The sequence below is a fragment of the Podarcis liolepis genome, assembly GCF_965112155.1.
Source record: "Podarcis liolepis genome assembly, chromosome: 6".
NCBI classification, from domain to species: Eukaryota; Metazoa; Chordata; class Lepidosauria; order Squamata; family Lacertidae; genus Podarcis; species Podarcis liolepis.
Window position 1 is genome coordinate 73151430 of NC_139559.1, and position 18198 is coordinate 73169627.

The following is an 18198-nucleotide window of genomic DNA, read 5'->3' on the forward strand; positions in this document are numbered from 1 at the left end:
ATTCTTTAATAATCACAGTGAGAGACAAAAGAACAAGTCTCCCTAGAAATGGCGGTGCTTCCAATTAAGGCTCACTCCCCCCCTCCGTCCCTATGAATCTACGCCACTCTTACGTCTTGTAATCTGAGCTTGTGCCCTCTGCGCTTTCTGTCCAATGACTGTAAATCTATTACCCCTCTCTCTCCCAGTGTTTTTTCTTCTTTTAGCTGTTCCCCATCCAGTATTTCCCAGCTTCTGCCATCTGAACTAGGCCCCTCTGCAAACCGCTGTTCCAAATCTACGCTGTCCTCCTGTTCCTGGGAAGATTCAGGATCAGGGGGAGGGGGTGGCTCCCACCATTCCTCCTCAGTGCAGCCCTCATCAGCACAGTCCCTGACACAAGCCTCCTATCCCTCTCTTTTTAAAGTACTTACTTGAAGACGACTGGAAGGCAATCAATACCAAAGCAGTCCTGAACAAACACCATATAAGACAGACATGCCAGAGACTCTGCTGATTGTTCTTTGTCCATTTCCAGTATGTCCTCATCCCAGCATTCATATTTGCATCTATCCCAAGAGAATACCTTTGGGAGCAATTCTCTAATATCCAGCAAAATGCCCTATTGAAAAAAAGAAGAGGACTTGCTGTTTTCCATGCCTGGAGATATATACAGTGAGCAAGATACATCAAAGTGATAGGAAAGAAATAGATTTTTTTTTTTGCATAAACGTGTTTTTGTATTTAAATTTCATTAATATTATATTTCATTAATTTATCAGTCACCTTTAACATAAGCCACAAGGTGATTTGCAATCACACAATAAACATACACACACCCACACCCACACCCACACACGTATAATATTTAACTCTCCCACAAAGATAACACAACAAACACGGCGGCAACCTATTTTTAAAAAATACTCCAACCTGCTGAAAAAGCTTGTCAAAGCAAAGCATGTCTTTAGTTGTTTTTGAAAAGGCTGAAATAGTGGGTGCCTGTCAGAATTCAACAGGGATGATGTTCCACAAAACAGGAATAATCTAAACTTCTCCTTAGATACAGCTTTTGCTTTTTGTTATAATAATAATAATAATTTTATTATTTATACCCCAGCCATCTGGCTGGGTTGCTCCAGCTACTCTGGGCAGCTTCCAACACATATGAAAACATTTTTTTTAAAAAGCAAACATTAAAACCACCTGATAGATACAGGGCTGCCTTCAGATGTCTTCTAAAAGTTGTATAGTTATTCATCTCCTTGACATCTGATGAGAGGGCATTAGATGCAACCTTCTCTTTTCAGTAATATTTTTATATCTTTTTATAACACTTTCGAGTATATATATATATATATATATATATATATATATATGCAGGTTTTGGTGTCTTCGGGTGTCTTCCCGTGTAAGAGTTGGGGTGTCTAGGCGACGTTTCGACGAGGTCTCACTCGTCATCTTCAGGCTGGTGCTTTCGGCTTCTTGTTACTGGAACAGAGCAGGATCTCAGTGTTTGAGTTCCTATAAATACTGTTGAGGGGGTGTGGTGTATAGCCTCCAACGTTCTGGGCAGAGAGGAAGTTCCCAGGGTGTGCCTTTTCTTCTTTTGTTCCTTAATTACTTGAGGGATATCTTGAGTGATTTCTTGAGTGATATTCTGAGTACCACTTAGGAGGGTCATTAGGTGTGGATTAGTTGCTAAAGCTTTCGTGTCTTGACCTCTTGAGCTTGTGAAGAGTTTTTCTGAGAAGATGGCTGTACTGCACTTAGTTGTGTTCTGGCTTGGCTTCGTGTATAGGGGCGAGCTGTGGTTTTGTGCCCTGTGTCAGCCAGATCTGTGTAGGGGTTGCAGGGGGGTGCAGCATCCGGAGGTGCCACTATGGTTTGGCTACTGGATGGTGTCTGTAATTTATCTGTGGAGAGGGTCTGGGTTTGGGTCTGGTGTGGTTGATTGGAGATGGCGTTCTGTGTGCCTCTGGTTCTGGTGTCGGTTTTTGTGGGGAGGGCTAATTTCCAGATGTCTGGCAGGCGGGACGTGTCGTCACGCTTGTTCATGTTGTGAGGGTGTTTCTCTATCTCGATGGCTTCCATGATTATTCTCTTGTGGTGATGTTCCATGTTAAAGAGCAATTTGGAATCTGCAAAATTAATTTCGTGTCCTGTTTCTTTCATGTGTTGGAAAAGAGAGGAAGTTTTTTCTTCTTTTTTGACGGCATTCTTGTGTTCTGCAATACGTGCATTTATTCGTCTGTTTGTTTGTCCAATGTACGTGGCTGGGCAGACTTTGCAGGGTATTTCATAGACCCCTTGGTTTTCCAACTGGATTTTATCTTTGGGGTTTCTGAGGATATTGGCTATTTTTTGGCTGGTGCAAAAGGCTGTTTTGATATTGTGTTTATGGAGGATTTTGCTAATTTTATCTGTAGTGCCCTTGATATAAGGAAGGAGGGCCATGCCATTGTTTTCTTCTGTGTCTTGGTTTTTGGGGGGTGTTTCTTTTTGGATTAGCTTCGTAACCCTGTTTTGCTGGTATCCATTGGCGATTAACACATTTGAGAGATTCTGTAACTCAGTTGTCAAGTGGTCTTTGTCAGCCAGGCGTTTGGTTCTGGAGATGAGAGTCTTGGCTACGGAGTTTATTTGTGCAGGGTGGTGGTGTGATTGTGCATGTAAGTAGCGGTTGGTGTGTGTTTTTTTCCGGTAGATAGTGTGTCCTAGGGAGCCATCAGGTTTTTTGTAGATTAGGACGTCAAGGAAGGGAAGTTGGTTGTTGGCTTCTATTTCCATAGTGAATTGTATTTTGGGGTGTAGGCTGTTGAGATGTGTGAGGAAGCTATCTAGTTTTTCCTTCCCGTGTGGCCAAATTACAAAGGTGTCGTCAACATATCTGAGCCAAAGTTTGGGTTTGTGTTCTGACTTGTCTAAAGCATTGGTTTCAAAGTGTTCCATGTACAGATTTGCGATGACCGGTGAGAGGGGTGATCCCATAGGTGCTCCTTCTATCTGTTTGTATCTTTGTCCATTGTGGATGAAGTACGTGTTGGTTAGGCAGTGGTTGGTCAGGTCCAGGATGTATTCGGGGGGATTGTATTTGTTTTGAATGGCTGTCAAGGCTTCATTAATGGGCACTTGTGTGAAGAGAGATACAACATCGAAGCTCACAAGTAGGTCATCGGGATGTAGGTTTTGCTTCTTTATTGTTTCTATGAACTGGAAGGAGTTTGTAACGTGTGAAGCGATGGATTCTGCATAGGGCTGAAGTTGCTTAGCGAGAAATTTAGCGAGATTTTGTAGAGGTGAGCCTATGGAGCTGACTATTGGTCTGAGTGGTGTTCCTTCTTTGTGTATCTTGGGGAGACCGTAGAGTTTGGGGCATCTGGATGATTTTTCTCTGGGGATGATTCTTAGCTGGATTTCTTCACTGATAGGAGAGGCTTTTATTTTGGATTTGGTGGTTTTTTCCAGATAGGTGGTGGGATCTGTTTTTATAGGTTGGTAGGTAGGGTCTTGGAGTAGATTTGATAGTTTTGCTTGGTAGTCCGATGAAAATCTACGAAAGCATATATATATATATATATATATATATATATATGCTTTCGTAGATTTTCACGGGTACAGGAATGCAGGTTTTGGGTGTCTAGGCGACGTTTCGACGAGGTCTCACTCGTCATCTTCAGGCTGGTGCTTTCGGCTTCTTGTTACTGGAACAGAGCAGGATCTCAGTGTTTGAGTTCCTATAAATACTGTTGAGGGGGTGTGGTGTATAGCCTCCAACGTACTGGGCAGAGAGGAAGTTCCCAGGTTAGTGTGCCTTTTCTTCTTTCTTGGCTTCGTGTATAGGGGCGAGCTGTGGTTTTGTGCCCTGTGCCAGCCAGATCTGTGTAGGGATTGCAGGGGGGTGCAGCATCCGGAGGTGCCACTATGGTTTGGCTACTGGATGGTGTCTGTAATTTATCTGTGGAGAGGGTCTGGGTTTGGGTCTGGTGTGGTGAAGCCAAGCCAGAGCACAACTAAGTGCAGTACAGCCATCTTCTCAGAAAAACTCTTCACAAGCTCAAGAGGTCAAGACACGAAAGCTTTAGCAACTAATCCTCACCTAATGACCCTCCTAAGTGGTACTCAGAATATCACTCAAGAAATCACTCAAGATATCCCTCAAGTAATTAATGAACAAAAGAAGAAAAGGCACACTAACCTGGGAACTTCCTCTCTGCCCAGTACGTTGGAGGCTATACACCACACCCCCTCAACAGTATTTATAGGAACTCAAACACTGAGATCCTGCTCTGTTCCAGTAACAAGAAGCCGAAAGCACCAGCCTGAAGATGACGAGTGAGACCTCGTCGAAACGTCGCCTAGACACCCCAACTCTTACACGGGAAGACACCCGAAGACACCAAAACCTGCATTCCTGTACCCGTGAAAATCTACGAAAGCAAATATCTCACCTCTACGGGGAGGAAACCTTCCAGCTGACAAGAACCTACGAGAAACTAGAAATCCGAAGAGCCACCATCTTATGTGATCTCTTGTTCCTACGCAACTGCCGAGACAACAACTTAATTCCCACATGCTTCCAACTTAAATTCCACTCTAAAACCCCAGCTACCGAAAGGATCCTGAAACGAACTGAACTATCCCTAATCAGAAACGAACTACATAAGAAAAGATACCTACTAAACCAAACCAACAAAGATCTGCTCACTCTTCACCTCAAACTCTGTAACAAAATCCACCCTGCACTCTGGGACAAATGCAAACAACTAGCCGTTTGGAGAGCTGAAACTGAGTCCTCACATAAGACAGACACACACACCAACAAACTCCACAAACTAGAGAAACGCCAGAAGCCCAGCCACCCTCCACAACAACCCATGAAACAAACAGTACATAACATATCAGACAGGATCCTCACCTCAACTGAAACCAAAGTACTCTCCAAAGGTTTCAACTTTGCAGTCGCCCCGAGACGCATCCCCACGGAAAACATCATATGCGGAGTCGAAGCTAGCCTAACCAAAATCAACCCAGATGAAGCCAATAAAATCAGACTTGAAGTCACCAACATCCTCTGCTCCAGCAAACCACCCAGAAGCAATTTACACAAAGAAGAACAGAAAGCACTCACCAACCTGAGGAAAGACAACAACATAATCATTCTCCCAGCAGACAAAGGTAATGCCACTGTTGTGATGAACACATCGGACTACCAAGCAAAACTATCAAATCTACTCCAAGACCCTACCTACCAACCTATAAAAACAGATCCCACCACCTATCTGGAAAAAACCACCAAATCCAAAATAAAAGCCTCTCCTATCAGTGAAGAAATCCAGCTAAGAATCATCCCCAGAGAAAAATCATCCAGATGCCCCAAACTCTACGGTCTCCCCAAGATACACAAAGAAGGAACACCACTCAGACCAATAGTCAGCTCCATAGGCTCACCTCTACAAAATCTCGCTAAATTTCTCGCTAAGCAACTTCAGCCCTATGCAGAATCTATCGCTTCACACGTTACAAACTCCTTCCAGTTCATAGAAACAATAAAGAAGCAAAACCTACATCCCGATGACCTACTTGTGAGCTTCGATGTTGTATCTCTCTTCACACAAGTGCCCATTAATGAAGCCTTGACAGCCATTCAAAACAAATACAATCCCCCCGAATACATCCTGGACCTGACCAACCACTGCCTAACCAACACGTACTTCATCCACAATGGACAAAGATACAAACAGATAGAAGGAGCACCTATGGGATCACCCCTCTCACCGGTCATCGCAAATCTGTACATGGAACACTTTGAAACCAATGCTTTAGACAAGTCAGAACACAAACCCAAACTTTGGCTCAGATATGTTGACGACACCTTTGTAATTTGGCCACACGGGAAGGAAAAACTAGATAGCTTCCTCACACATCTCAACAGCCTACACCCCAAAATACAATTCACTATGGAAATAGAAGCCAACAACCAACTTCCCTTCCTTGACGTCCTAATCTACAAAAAACCTGATGGCTCCCTAGGACACACTATCTACCGGAAAAAAACACACACCAACCGCTACTTACATGCACAATCACACCACCACCCTGCACAAATAAACTCCGTAGCCAAGACTCTCATCTCCAGAACCAAACGCCTGGCTGACAAAGACCACTTGACAACTGAGTTACAGAATCTCTCAAATGTGTTAATCGCCAACGGATACCAGCAAAACAGGGTTACGAAGCTAATCCAAAAAGAAACACCCCCCAAAAACCAAGACACAGAAGAAAACAATGGCATGGCCCTCCTTCCTTATATCAAGGGCACTACAGATAAAATTAGCAAAATCCTCCATAAACACAATATCAAAACAGCCTTTTGCACCAACCAAAAAATAGCCAATATCCTCAGAAACCCCAAAGATAAAATCCAGTTAGAAAACCAAGGGGTCTATGAAATACCCTGCAAAGTCTGCCCAGCCACGTACATTGGACAAACAAACAGACGAATAAATGCACGTATCGCAGAACACAAGAATGCCGTCAAAAAAGAAGAAAAAACTTCCTCTCTTTACCAACACATGAAAGAAACAGGACACGAAATTAATTTTGCAGATTCCAAATTGCTCTTTAACATGGAACATCACCACAAGAGAATAATCATGGAAGCCATCGAAATAGAGAAACACCCTCACAACATGAACAAGCGTGACGACACGTCCCGCCTGCCAGACATCTGGAAATTAGCCCTCCCCACAAAAACCGACACCAGAACCAGAGGCACACAGAACGCCATCTCCAATCAACCACACCAGACCCAAACCCAGACCCTCTCCACAGATAAATTACAGACACCATCCAGTAGCCAAACCATAGTGGCACCTCCGGATGCTGCACCCCCCTGCAATCCCTACACAGATCTGGCTGGCACAGGGCACAAAACCACAGCTCGCCCCTATACACGAAGCCAAGCCAGAGCACAACTAAGTGCAGTACAGCCATCTTCTCAGAAAAACTCTTCACAAGCTCAAGAGGTCAAGACACGAAAGCTTTAGCAACTAATCCTCACCTAATGACCCTCCTAAGTGGTACTCAGAATATCACTCAAGAAATCACTCAAGATATCCCTCAAGTAATTAATGAACAAAAGAAGAAAAGGCACACTAACCTGGGAACTTCCTCTCTGCCCAGTACGTTGGAGGCTATACACCACAACCCCTCAACAGTATTTATAGGAACTCAAACACTGAGATCCTGCTCTGTTCCAGTAACAAGAAGCCGAAAGCACCAGCCTGAAGATGACGAGTGAGACCTCGTCGAAACGTCGCCTAGACACCCCAACTCTTACACGGGAAGACACCCGAAGACACCAAAACCTGCATTCCTGTACCCGTGAAAATCTACGAAAGCAAATATCTCACCTCTACGGGGAGGAAACCTTCCAGCTGACAAGAACCTACGAGAAACTAGAAATCCGAAGAGCCACCATCTTATGTGATCTCTTGTTCCTACGCAACTGCCGAGACAACAACTTAATTCCCACATGCTTCCAACTTAAATTCCACTCTAAAACCCCAGCTACCGAAAGGATCCTGAAACGAACTGAACTATCCCTAATCAGAAACGAACTACATAAGAAAAGATACCTACTAAACCAAACCAACAAAGATCTGCTCACTCTTCACCTCAAACTCTGTAACAAAATCCACCCTGCACTCTGGGACAAATGCAAACAACTAGCCGTTTGGAGAGCTGAAACTGAGTCCTCACATAAGACAGACACACACACCAACAAACTCCACAAACTAGAGAAACGCCAGAAGCCCAGCCACCCTCCACAACAACCCATGAAACAAACAGTACATAACATATCAGACAGGATCCTCACCTCAACTGAAACCAAAGTACTCTCCAAAGGTTTCAACTTTGCAGTCGCCCCGAGACGCATCCCCACGGAAAACATCATATGCGGAGTCGAAGCTAGCCTAACCAAAATCAACCCAGATGAAGCCAATAAAATCAGACTTGAAGTCACCAACATCCTCTGCTCCAGCAAACCACCCAGAAGCAATTTACACAAAGAAGAACAGAAAGCACTCACCAACCTGAGGAAAGACAACAACATAATCATTCTCCCAGCAGACAAAGGTAATGCCACTGTTGTGATGAACACATCGGACTACCAAGCAAAACTATCAAATCTACTCCAAGACCCTACCTACCAACCTATAAAAACAGATCCCACCACCTATCTGGAAAAAACCACCAAATCCAAAATAAAAGCCTCTCCTATCAGTGAAGAAATCCAGCTAAGAATCATCCCCAGAGAAAAATCATCCAGATGCCCCAAACTCTACGGTCTCCCCAAGATACACAAAGAAGGAACACCACTCAGACCAATAGTCAGCTCCATAGGCTCACCTCTACAAAATCTCGCTAAATTTCTCGCTAAGCAACTTCAGCCCTATGCAGAATCTATCGCTTCACACGTTACAAACTCCTTCCAGTTCATAGAAACAATAAAGAAGCAAAACCTACATCCCGATGACCTACTTGTGAGCTTCGATGTTGTATCTCTCTTCACACAAGTGCCCATTAATGAAGCCTTGACAGCCATTCAAAACAAATACAATCCCCCCGAATACATCCTGGACCTGACCAACCACTGCCTAACCAACACGTACTTCATCCACAATGGACAAAGATACAAACAGATAGAAGGAGCACCTATGGGATCACCCCTCTCACCGGTCATCGCAAATCTGTACATGGAACACTTTGAAACCAATGCTTTAGACAAGTCAGAACACAAACCCAAACTTTGGCTCAGATATGTTGACGACACCTTTGTAATTTGGCCACACGGGAAGGAAAAACTAGATAGCTTCCTCACACATCTCAACAGCCTACACCCCAAAATACAATTCACTATGGAAATAGAAGCCAACAACCAACTTCCCTTCCTTGACGTCCTAATCTACAAAAAACCTGATGGCTCCCTAGGACACACTATCTACCGGAAAAAAACACACACCAACCGCTACTTACATGCACAATCACACCACCACCCTGCACAAATAAACTCCGTAGCCAAGACTCTCATCTCCAGAACCAAACGCCTGGCTGACAAAGACCACTTGACAACTGAGTTACAGAATCTCTCAAATGTGTTAATCGCCAACGGATACCAGCAAAACAGGGTTACGAAGCTAATCCAAAAAGAAACACCCCCCAAAAACCAAGACACAGAAGAAAACAATGGCATGGCCCTCCTTCCTTATATCAAGGGCACTACAGATAAAATTAGCAAAATCCTCCATAAACACAATATCAAAACAGCCTTTTGCACCAACCAAAAAATAGCCAATATCCTCAGAAACCCCAAAGATAAAATCCAGTTAGAAAACCAAGGGGTCTATGAAATACCCTGCAAAGTCTGCCCAGCCACGTACATTGGACAAACAAACAGACGAATAAATGCACGTATCGCAGAACACAAGAATGCCGTCAAAAAAGAAGAAAAAACTTCCTCTCTTTACCAACACATGAAAGAAACAGGACACGAAATTAATTTTGCAGATTCCAAATTGCTCTTTAACATGGAACATCACCACAAGAGAATAATCATGGAAGCCATCGAAATAGAGAAACACCCTCACAACATGAACAAGCGTGACGACACGTCCCGCCTGCCAGACATCTGGAAATTAGCCCTCCCCACAAAAACCGACACCAGAACCAGAGGCACACAGAACGCCATCTCCAATCAACCACACCAGACCCAAACCCAGACCCTCTCCACAGATAAATTACAGACACCATCCAGTAGCCAAACCATAGTGGCACCTCCGGATGCTGCACCCCCCTGCAATCCCTACACAGATCTGGCTGGCACAGGGCACAAAACCACAGCTCGCCCCTATACACGAAGCCAAGCCAGAGCACAACTAAGTGCAGTACAGCCATCTTCTCAGAAAAACTCTTCACAAGCTCAAGAGGTCAAGACACGAAAGCTTTAGCAACTAATCCTCACCTAATGACCCTCCTAAGTGGTACTCAGAATATCACTCAAGAAATCACTCAAGATATCCCTCAAGTAATTAATGAACAAAAGAAGAAAAGGCACACTAACCTGGGAACTTCCTCTCTGCCCAGTACGTTGGAGGCTATACACCACAACCCCTCAACAGTATTTATAGGAACTCAAACACTGAGATCCTGCTCTGTTCCAGTAACAAGAAGCCGAAAGCACCAGCCTGAAGATGACGAGTGAGACCTCGTCGAAACGTCGCCTAGACACCCCAACTCTTACACGGGAAGACACCCGAAGACACCAAAACCTGCATATATATATATATATATATATATATGGAAAGTTGTGTTTGCATCTAATAAACACCAATGATGGTGGCACCCTAAAATATCCCCAACTCAAAATATGTTAACAGCCATAATAGAATACAGGTTTAAATCAGATATGTGACCACCTGTTCAAACTACCAAATTACAAGCTCTATTTTGGTTCACTGTTACATTACAAAAAGCCAAATATACAAGCATGTGCAGCCTGAGGTCCCCCTACCCCCCACACCTTAGAGAATCCATATATGAATCCTGAAAATGGGAGGAGGAAGTCTGTTATTTCACAAGTATTAAAAATGGCAAAAAACACCACTACCAAATAAAGCACTGAAGGTGCACTTACTAGTATGTCCGCAGCAAACTGCCTTAGGGAATACTGAGGAGGATCTTCAGGAAACTGATCCAGCTCTGCCATTAGCAGGGGATATTTCAAGCTTTTCAGGCAACTGAAAACCAAAGCGTCCAAGCACGTTACAGGAAGCATTCATGATAACCGCTAACAAAGGCATCAGTAACGGACATTGAAATTGAAGGGAAGAAAGAACACACCTTGGAATTTAGGAACTGGCACAATGCCAAGAAATGGTTGAAATACTGAATTTATTTTGTAAAAACAAGCCTTGTCGCTTAGAACCTGAAGGAAGAAAGGCAGGATATACAAGCCCTGTAGCTACTGAAGACTTTGCTGGTTTGGGGTGTCGGGAAAGAGAAACGTGTGGGACCTTAAGAAAAAACTGAAGTCCACAACTTGTGGGCTTTTTTCTTGGTTTTTTTTTATGCCCTGCAACTTATCAATGGATTCTGCTCTATTACTTTGAAATAGTTGAAATACTGAATTTATTTTTTTTAAAAAATAAGCTTTGTCACTTAGAACCCGAAGGAAAGAAGGCAGGGTATACAAGCCCAGGAAGTCCCTCACGTAAAGACAAGTAAGCAGCCTATGTGTTGGCGGTATATTTCTTACTTTGCTTGTCAGCCCAATGCTCAAACATGTTTGTCTGTTGGCAAACACATAGCACCATGCTTTATTATAAAACCACTTTAAGCAAAAGGTATGTCTGTGGGGGGGGTACTTACTATTTTAGCAATTCCTCCTTCAGTTCTTTGTAATCTTCACCTGATGAGGTCTCCATGTGTTTAACAACCTCCTCCACAAAAGGATTCACAAAAGGTGTTAAAGCATTGCAACACTGGCAAAGACCATGCTTGTCTTCTTGTAGTTGTTGCTTTGTGTACGGTACTGGCAGAAGCGAAATCTGGTTCAAAATGGTAGACAATGACAACCCCACCGAATAGGCTTTCTTATTCTGGAGTTTCAGAAGCACTAAAACAAAGAAAAACAATTCCAAAATGCTTGTTACAAGTTTTACGTTGTAATGATCAGATATACATTTTTTTCCATCCAAGAAGGAACTGAGTAAAATGGGGTTGTTGAATCGACACCAGCTGTTGATTCTAAGCTTCACCAAGGTCTCATTCAGAAATGGACACTCGCCTTCTCCCTGAGGGGCTCTATGGCGCTCAGAAGCTTTAACATCATTGCCACTGGAACATGGTACAATAAAAGCCAACACCTCTCCCTTTCAAGTTATATAATGCAATGCAATAAAGTTAAATCTACTTTAGAACTGGAATATACAGTCGTACCTTGGAAGCCAAACAGAATCCGTTCCAGAAGTCCATTCAACTTCCAAAATATTCAGAAACCAAGGCGCAGCTTCCGATTGGCTATAGGAAGCTCCTGCAACCAATCAGAAGCCACGCCAGACATTCGGGTTCCAAAAGAACGTTCACAAACAGGCTCGCTTCCGGGTTTGCAGCGTTCAGGAGCCAAAACGTTTGAGTGCCAAGGCGTTTGGCTTCCGAGGTACGACTGTATGTAGCTGGTTTTTCAATCATATCCTCTCCCACTGAAAATTAACAATGTTAGATAGGAAGCCCATAGGTTGATAACCAAGTTATTATGGGCTTTGATGTGCACACTGGATTTTTTAACTTCTCTTTTGGAACAGCAGACACAAACACAAACCCCATGCTCAACTAATTTTGCTCTGGATTCTCAGGGTAATCTTGGGCAGGTTCTTATCTCAGCCTCCGCTTTCCTTCAATAAGAAGGAAAGGGTTAATAGTGGAGGAACCCAGCAACCAGGAATTGGCAGACTAGAAGAGCTTCCCCATTCTGTGCTTCCTGCTGCAACCCCTCGTTGGGTCCACCATCACCCAAAAGCAGCTGCGGGGACCCTCTGGAACCCTCTGGACCCCAATGCTTCTGGATTAGTGAAACAGTAAAGATCATGGACTCTTCTCAATGGAAGCAGAGATGTTCCTACTTGTGTGGCTGCATCGTCTGATCCAAGACAGTATTTCCACCCACAGAATGGTGATTGGGATGGAGGAAGAGATAAATTGTTGCTCAGGGTTGTTGCAAGGATAAAAAAAAAGGAGAGAGAGGGAGAGAGAATCTCCTTTCCAGTGCATCGCTGGGAGTGGCTTTGCACCTCAGCATGGTGGTGGCAGTGAAAGCAGCTGGCATTTCTGGTGCGTGATGGGAAAGCTGGGTATGCCTGAGAGACCAAGTAGCCAATCAGCAAAAGCTAGGCTCCTGTAGGGTGGCAGAGCTCAGGAGCAAACTTGGGTGAAGACTTCACCAACACAGGTCCGCTCCAGAGATCTAAAGGAGAGACTGACTCAAAGGCAGAGTTTTGCTTTAACTTTCCCCCACATCTTGGCTGTGGTTTTTGACTGTCCTCATGGAGTAGTTCAGCTCACTCTTTAGACCAGGCTTCCTCAACCTCGGCCCTCCAGATGTTTTTGACTTACAACTCCCATGATCCCTAGCTAGCAGGACCAGTGGTCAGGGATGATGGGAATTGTAGTCTCAAGACATCTGGAGGGCCGAGGTTGAGGAAGCCTGGCTTAGCAGAAGTCAAACACTTCAGAAAGTGGAAGTGAGAGTTGGACCATAAAGAAGGCTGATCGCTGAAGAATTGATGCTTTTTAATTATGGTGCTGGAGGAGACTCTTGAGAGTTCCATGGACTGCAAGAAGAGCAAACCTCTCCATTCTTAAGGAAATCAGCCCTGAGCGCTCACTAGGACAGATTGTGAAGCTGAGGCTCCAATACTTTGGCCACCTCATGAGAAGAGAAGACTCCCTGGAAAAGACCCTGATGTTGGGAAAGGTGGAGGGCACAAGGAGAAGGGGACGACAGACGACGAGATGGTTGGATAGTGTTCTCGAAGCTACCAGCATGAGTTTGACCAAACTGCGGGAGGCAGTGGAAGGCAGGAGTGCCTGGCGTGCTCTGGTCCATGGGGTCACGAAGAGTCGAACACAACTAAACGACTAAACAACAACAACAAATTGCTACGGACACCTGTCAGTTACTGCACTCAGGGCCCGGGATTGGCTAGGTGTTGCCTGTTTCATAGCAATTGCCAGAAATGTTTGGTGGAAGGGGCATGGGGCTGGATCCTTAGTGGGGATGGGAGAGCAGCTCTTCCTGTCTAGAAGCCCAACTCAGGGGCTAATAAGCCACAGTGTCAATCTCCAAACAGGGTCTGCCCAAAGTGAGCTGCACTATGCGGGAACCATCATGTTGGACAACCCTGGGTGCCAGTCAACCAGTAGGCAGGCTGGTTGACCACTGAAGACACACCCAAGGCCTACATCAAATCTATTGTGGCCTAATTTTAACCCAACACACGTTCCTCTGGTCTTCATTCGCCGCCTGCACAGCTTGCCACAGACTCACTGCAAACATGTATGTTGCTTAGAGGGCAGAATTAAAAGGGATGCCAAAGATGGAAAGAGGAAGCAGTCCCGACCAAAGACGATTGGCAAACCAAGTTAATGGACTACGCTGAAATGGCGAAATTAACTGGAAAGCTCAGAAATCAAGATGACAAGAATTTTTTTTAAAGAATGGGAAATATTTATCATGTATTTGCAAAAGTATTGTTAACAGGTTAATACATTGGCAGGATTTTAAGAACACTTGTAATTTTAAAAAATAGTACAGGAAATTTGAGGTAGAAAAAATAATTTGGAATAGAAATGATATGCAGTTGAAAAAAAAATTAAAGGAGGGGAGTACTGGTTGCTGTTAAGTTTGTTGTTGTTTGTTTTTGTTGAAAATTTAATAAAAATATTAGATAGACAGATAGATAGATAGAATTAAAAGGCATATATATCATGTAGAGATAATATATACCGGTAAGTACTAGTAAACAATAATTATACCACCATCACTTAGGATGCTGTCCCTTAAAAAGTCACAACTGAATGACATCTCTTAACTGGCAAGGTGTGTGGGAAAATGGTGCTCCACCACCCTCTCTTGTGTCCAGTATCCAGAAAATAAATGTTCATTACCTTCCTGCAGAGGCTTCAGTAAAAGCAAAATAGTTTGAGACCTATATTCCCCGGAGGCTTGTTCAATCTGCTCCAAGAAACCAAGGACAAGCTCTTTGGGACTGCACAGCTGCAAGAAAGGAAAAAGCCAGGGATATGTTGCTCGTAATGTTTATTTTTGACATCGTTTGATAACAAGCCACCATTTTTACGACAAGCATAGGGCAAACCAGTGCATCTTATACAATAATAAATGACATCTACCCTATTCTTAAAAACCCATAAAATGCAAAATTAAACAGTTTCTGGTTGTTCAGTCATTAAATCTGCATATGCTTGCATAAGAGATCTAAAATTATCCACGCACGTGCTGGAAAATCTTACCCAAGGCAACCTCCTCTATAAGCCCAGTTTGAAAGGCACACTAAGTAAGGGGCTGCCAAGGGTTTTTTGAGTCAGTGGCTACATCTGTGATTTTGAGAAAATGCTGTGGGCATCAGTCACAAAATGGTTGCTGTGCGGGTACGGCATAACACAAAACAGCTGCCACATCCAAAGCAGCAGAGAAAGAGACAGGATCACAAAACGGTGGGCGTCCAATCCATGCACTCAATGAAATGTTTAAGGCGGCATGTTCAGTGTGAGGGCGAGTCAGTGCAAACAGGAAATGAGAAGGGCAGCAAACAGTCTCTCGTGCATTTTGAGGGGATATTTACAGAGACCTTTGGTTGGCACCATAGAAAGCACGACTGGCTGCACTAGCGTCTGTGTGCACCACATATTGGCAACCCCAACACTAAGCCAAACCATGGAGGAACAGAGTGGCTGCAATCTCCTCCCTTGTGAACCTGTGCAGTTGCACTAAACCATGGTTTGGCTTAGCATTACATGCAAACCCAATCCGCCTGGTCCCTTGACGCTCATTTAAGTACAGTCGTACCTTGGAAGTCAAACAGAATCCGTTCCAGAAGTCCGTTTGACTTCCGAAACTTTTGACTTCCAAAGCGTGGCTTCTGATTGGCTGTAGGATGCTCCTGTAGCCAATCAGAAGCCGTGGAAGCCCCATCAGATGTTCAGCTTCCAAAAGAACGTTTGAAAACCGGAACACTCACTTCTGGTTTTCAATTGTTCGGGAGCTGAAACATTCGACTCCCAAGGCGTTCGGGAGCCAAGGTATGACTGTAAACTCTTTCTGTCTCCACTGAAGGACCACCATTCTCCCTATCCTCACACACTTCCACAGACAAACGTTACTCCCTCAAGGAGCTCAGATCCTAAGAATTTCTCCCAACCCCATCAATCAGTGAAGAGGAAAGCCAAAATATACTCTTTAGAAGAGTCCCGAGGCAGCTAGAAGGATAGACGCTGTGATTTACCTCCATCAACTTATCTAATATTTTCAGGCAGTGTTCTCTCTCAACTTCATCTTGCTTATACTTCACCAGGCACCTGATTAAAGGACCAACAAGATTCCAGCCCATGCTTTTAACAATAACCTAAAGGGGGGAAATGTTACAAATGGCAATTTATATGACAACAACAAAATGTGCATTGTGTGCTTTGCTTAAGAAAGCCAGTAATAAACACCCTGCAGCTGCAATTGTAATATTTATGTGTAGCTAAATAGTGGTTTGCCGAGAACATGCCAGTATTGGGAGCAACAATAGCAGCTTGAAACATCACTATTGAAAAATACAAAGAAGGTATTTCTGCATAGAGACACAAGTCCACCCACAGGTTGCCTGCACCATTTACCGTATTTTTCGTTCTATAAGACGCACTTTCCCCCTCCTAAAAAGTAAGGGGAAATGTGTGTGCGTCTTATGGAGCGAATGCAGGCGGCAGGCTCTGCTCAGCACTCCCTTTAAAGAGCGTGTGGAGCGGGTGTGCGGCTCTTGGGGGCTTTTCCTTGAGGAGGGAGAAGGGCTGCCCTTCTCCCTCCTTGGGGAAAAGCCCCTAAGAGCCGCACACACACTCCACGCGCTCTTTAAAGGGAGTGCGTCTCTTGGGGGAGCTTTCCTCCCGCTGCCCGGGAGAGGCTGCATGCAGCTAGCCAATAAGCCAGGACAGCAAGAGGGATTGCTGCGCAGTGATCCCGCTTGCTGTCCTGGCTTCTGACTTCGCCGCAGCCTCTTCTGGGCAGGGGGAGCTTTCATCCCGCTGCCCTGAAGAGGCTTTGCAACGGCTATCCCAGAAGCCAGATCCCTCTTGCTGTTCCGGTTTCTGGGATTCAGAATATTTTTTTTTTGTTTTCCTCCTCCAAAAACTAGGTGCATCTTATGGTCGGGTGCGTCTTATAGAGGGAAAAATACAGTACTTAGTTACGGAGATAGTAGGAAGATGGGGAATTGTCTAATGAGGAACTGTTGAGATGGAATCTTTAAAAACACTGACTTGCTATGGAAGAGATGAAAGTACCAGAAAGGAGTTATACTGTGGTGCTGGCAATGCCCAGGTTTCAGGTTTGATCCCCGTATGGGACAGCTGCATTTTCCTGCGTTGCAGGGAATTGGATTAGATGATGCTCGGGATTCCTTCCAACTCTACAATTCTATGGTTCTGTGAAAAGGCTATATGCAAAGGAGTAGCTCTCCTGCCTTGGGAGATCTATATTAGAGCAAGACTGGGTAAATACAAGATTAAGTTTGTTATACTGCAAATATTACTTGTTTCCCTATACCTATGGGACCCAAGCCAAGATCCAGGAAAGGCCAGAAGAATGCCTCCTTGCTGTAATCTCCTTTTAGTTTATGTTTTGGTGCAATTCAAAAACAGAAACCTTCCTCCCAAGAGAGAGACTAGTCCCAAAACAAAGCAACGCAGGAGGGGTGGATGCCACCGAGTGATCGACCTATCGCCTAACTGGAGGAAAGGAAAAAGACAGGCCCCATAGTCCAGTGAGGTGGGGGGCAGCACATTTTAGAAGAGTGGTGTGGATTAGCCTCCCAGAAGCATCACAAAAAACAGACAAGCCAGGGATGCCATGATGAAGTTTATCCTACTGTCTTGCCCTGAAGGTCTTTGGACACCGGGTCTGGCTCAGTGACATTTCAGAACACAGGCATGCGTGGAAAATTCCCATGACATCCTAAGTTTATAAACTGTCAGGCCACAGGGTGGAAGCCCAGTCAGTCATAGGGGTCAATTCCTTTCATTCCAACCACTTTAATAAGGCTCCCTTGCCTTGGTGGCCAAAGGGAGTGAGCCTGGATGTTCCCAATAAATGCAATTGGATGTTATTGCCCCAGCAATGTGCGCATGGCCAAAATCTGTACAGTTACCTCCAGCTGGTTTTAGCAGTTAAGACACAAACGTGTATTTTAAACTCACCTTGTTTTTCTCATTTTGAACAACTTCCAGTACATCGGCGACATATCCTTCTTCAAAGCACTTCTGTCCCGCAACTTGAAAAAGGTTGAAGTCTTCCCCTTTGAAATCCTCTTCTTCCAGAATTTGCTAGAACATGTTTCCCATTGTAATTCACAATATGCAATTAAAATGCACAACACT

The 18198-nt window shown here is 44.3% G+C and overlaps 1 protein-coding gene across 1 annotated transcript in view; it reads right to left on the minus strand.

Annotated features, from left to right (window-relative positions):
• Positions 1 to 18198, minus strand: part of GLMN (glomulin, FKBP associated protein) — a 36471-nt gene that overhangs the window by 15321 nt on the left and 2952 nt on the right. The window contains exons 3-8 of the mRNA XM_083511104.1: positions 18019 to 18144; positions 16065 to 16184; positions 14710 to 14818; positions 11413 to 11659; positions 10679 to 10781; positions 414 to 601 (exon numbers count right to left, since the gene is read on the minus strand). Coding sequence (XP_083367230.1) covers positions 414 to 601; positions 10679 to 10781; positions 11413 to 11659; positions 14710 to 14818; positions 16065 to 16184; positions 18019 to 18144 — 893 coding nt within the window. The remainder of the gene's footprint in view (positions 1 to 413; positions 602 to 10678; positions 10782 to 11412; positions 11660 to 14709; positions 14819 to 16064; positions 16185 to 18018; positions 18145 to 18198) is intronic.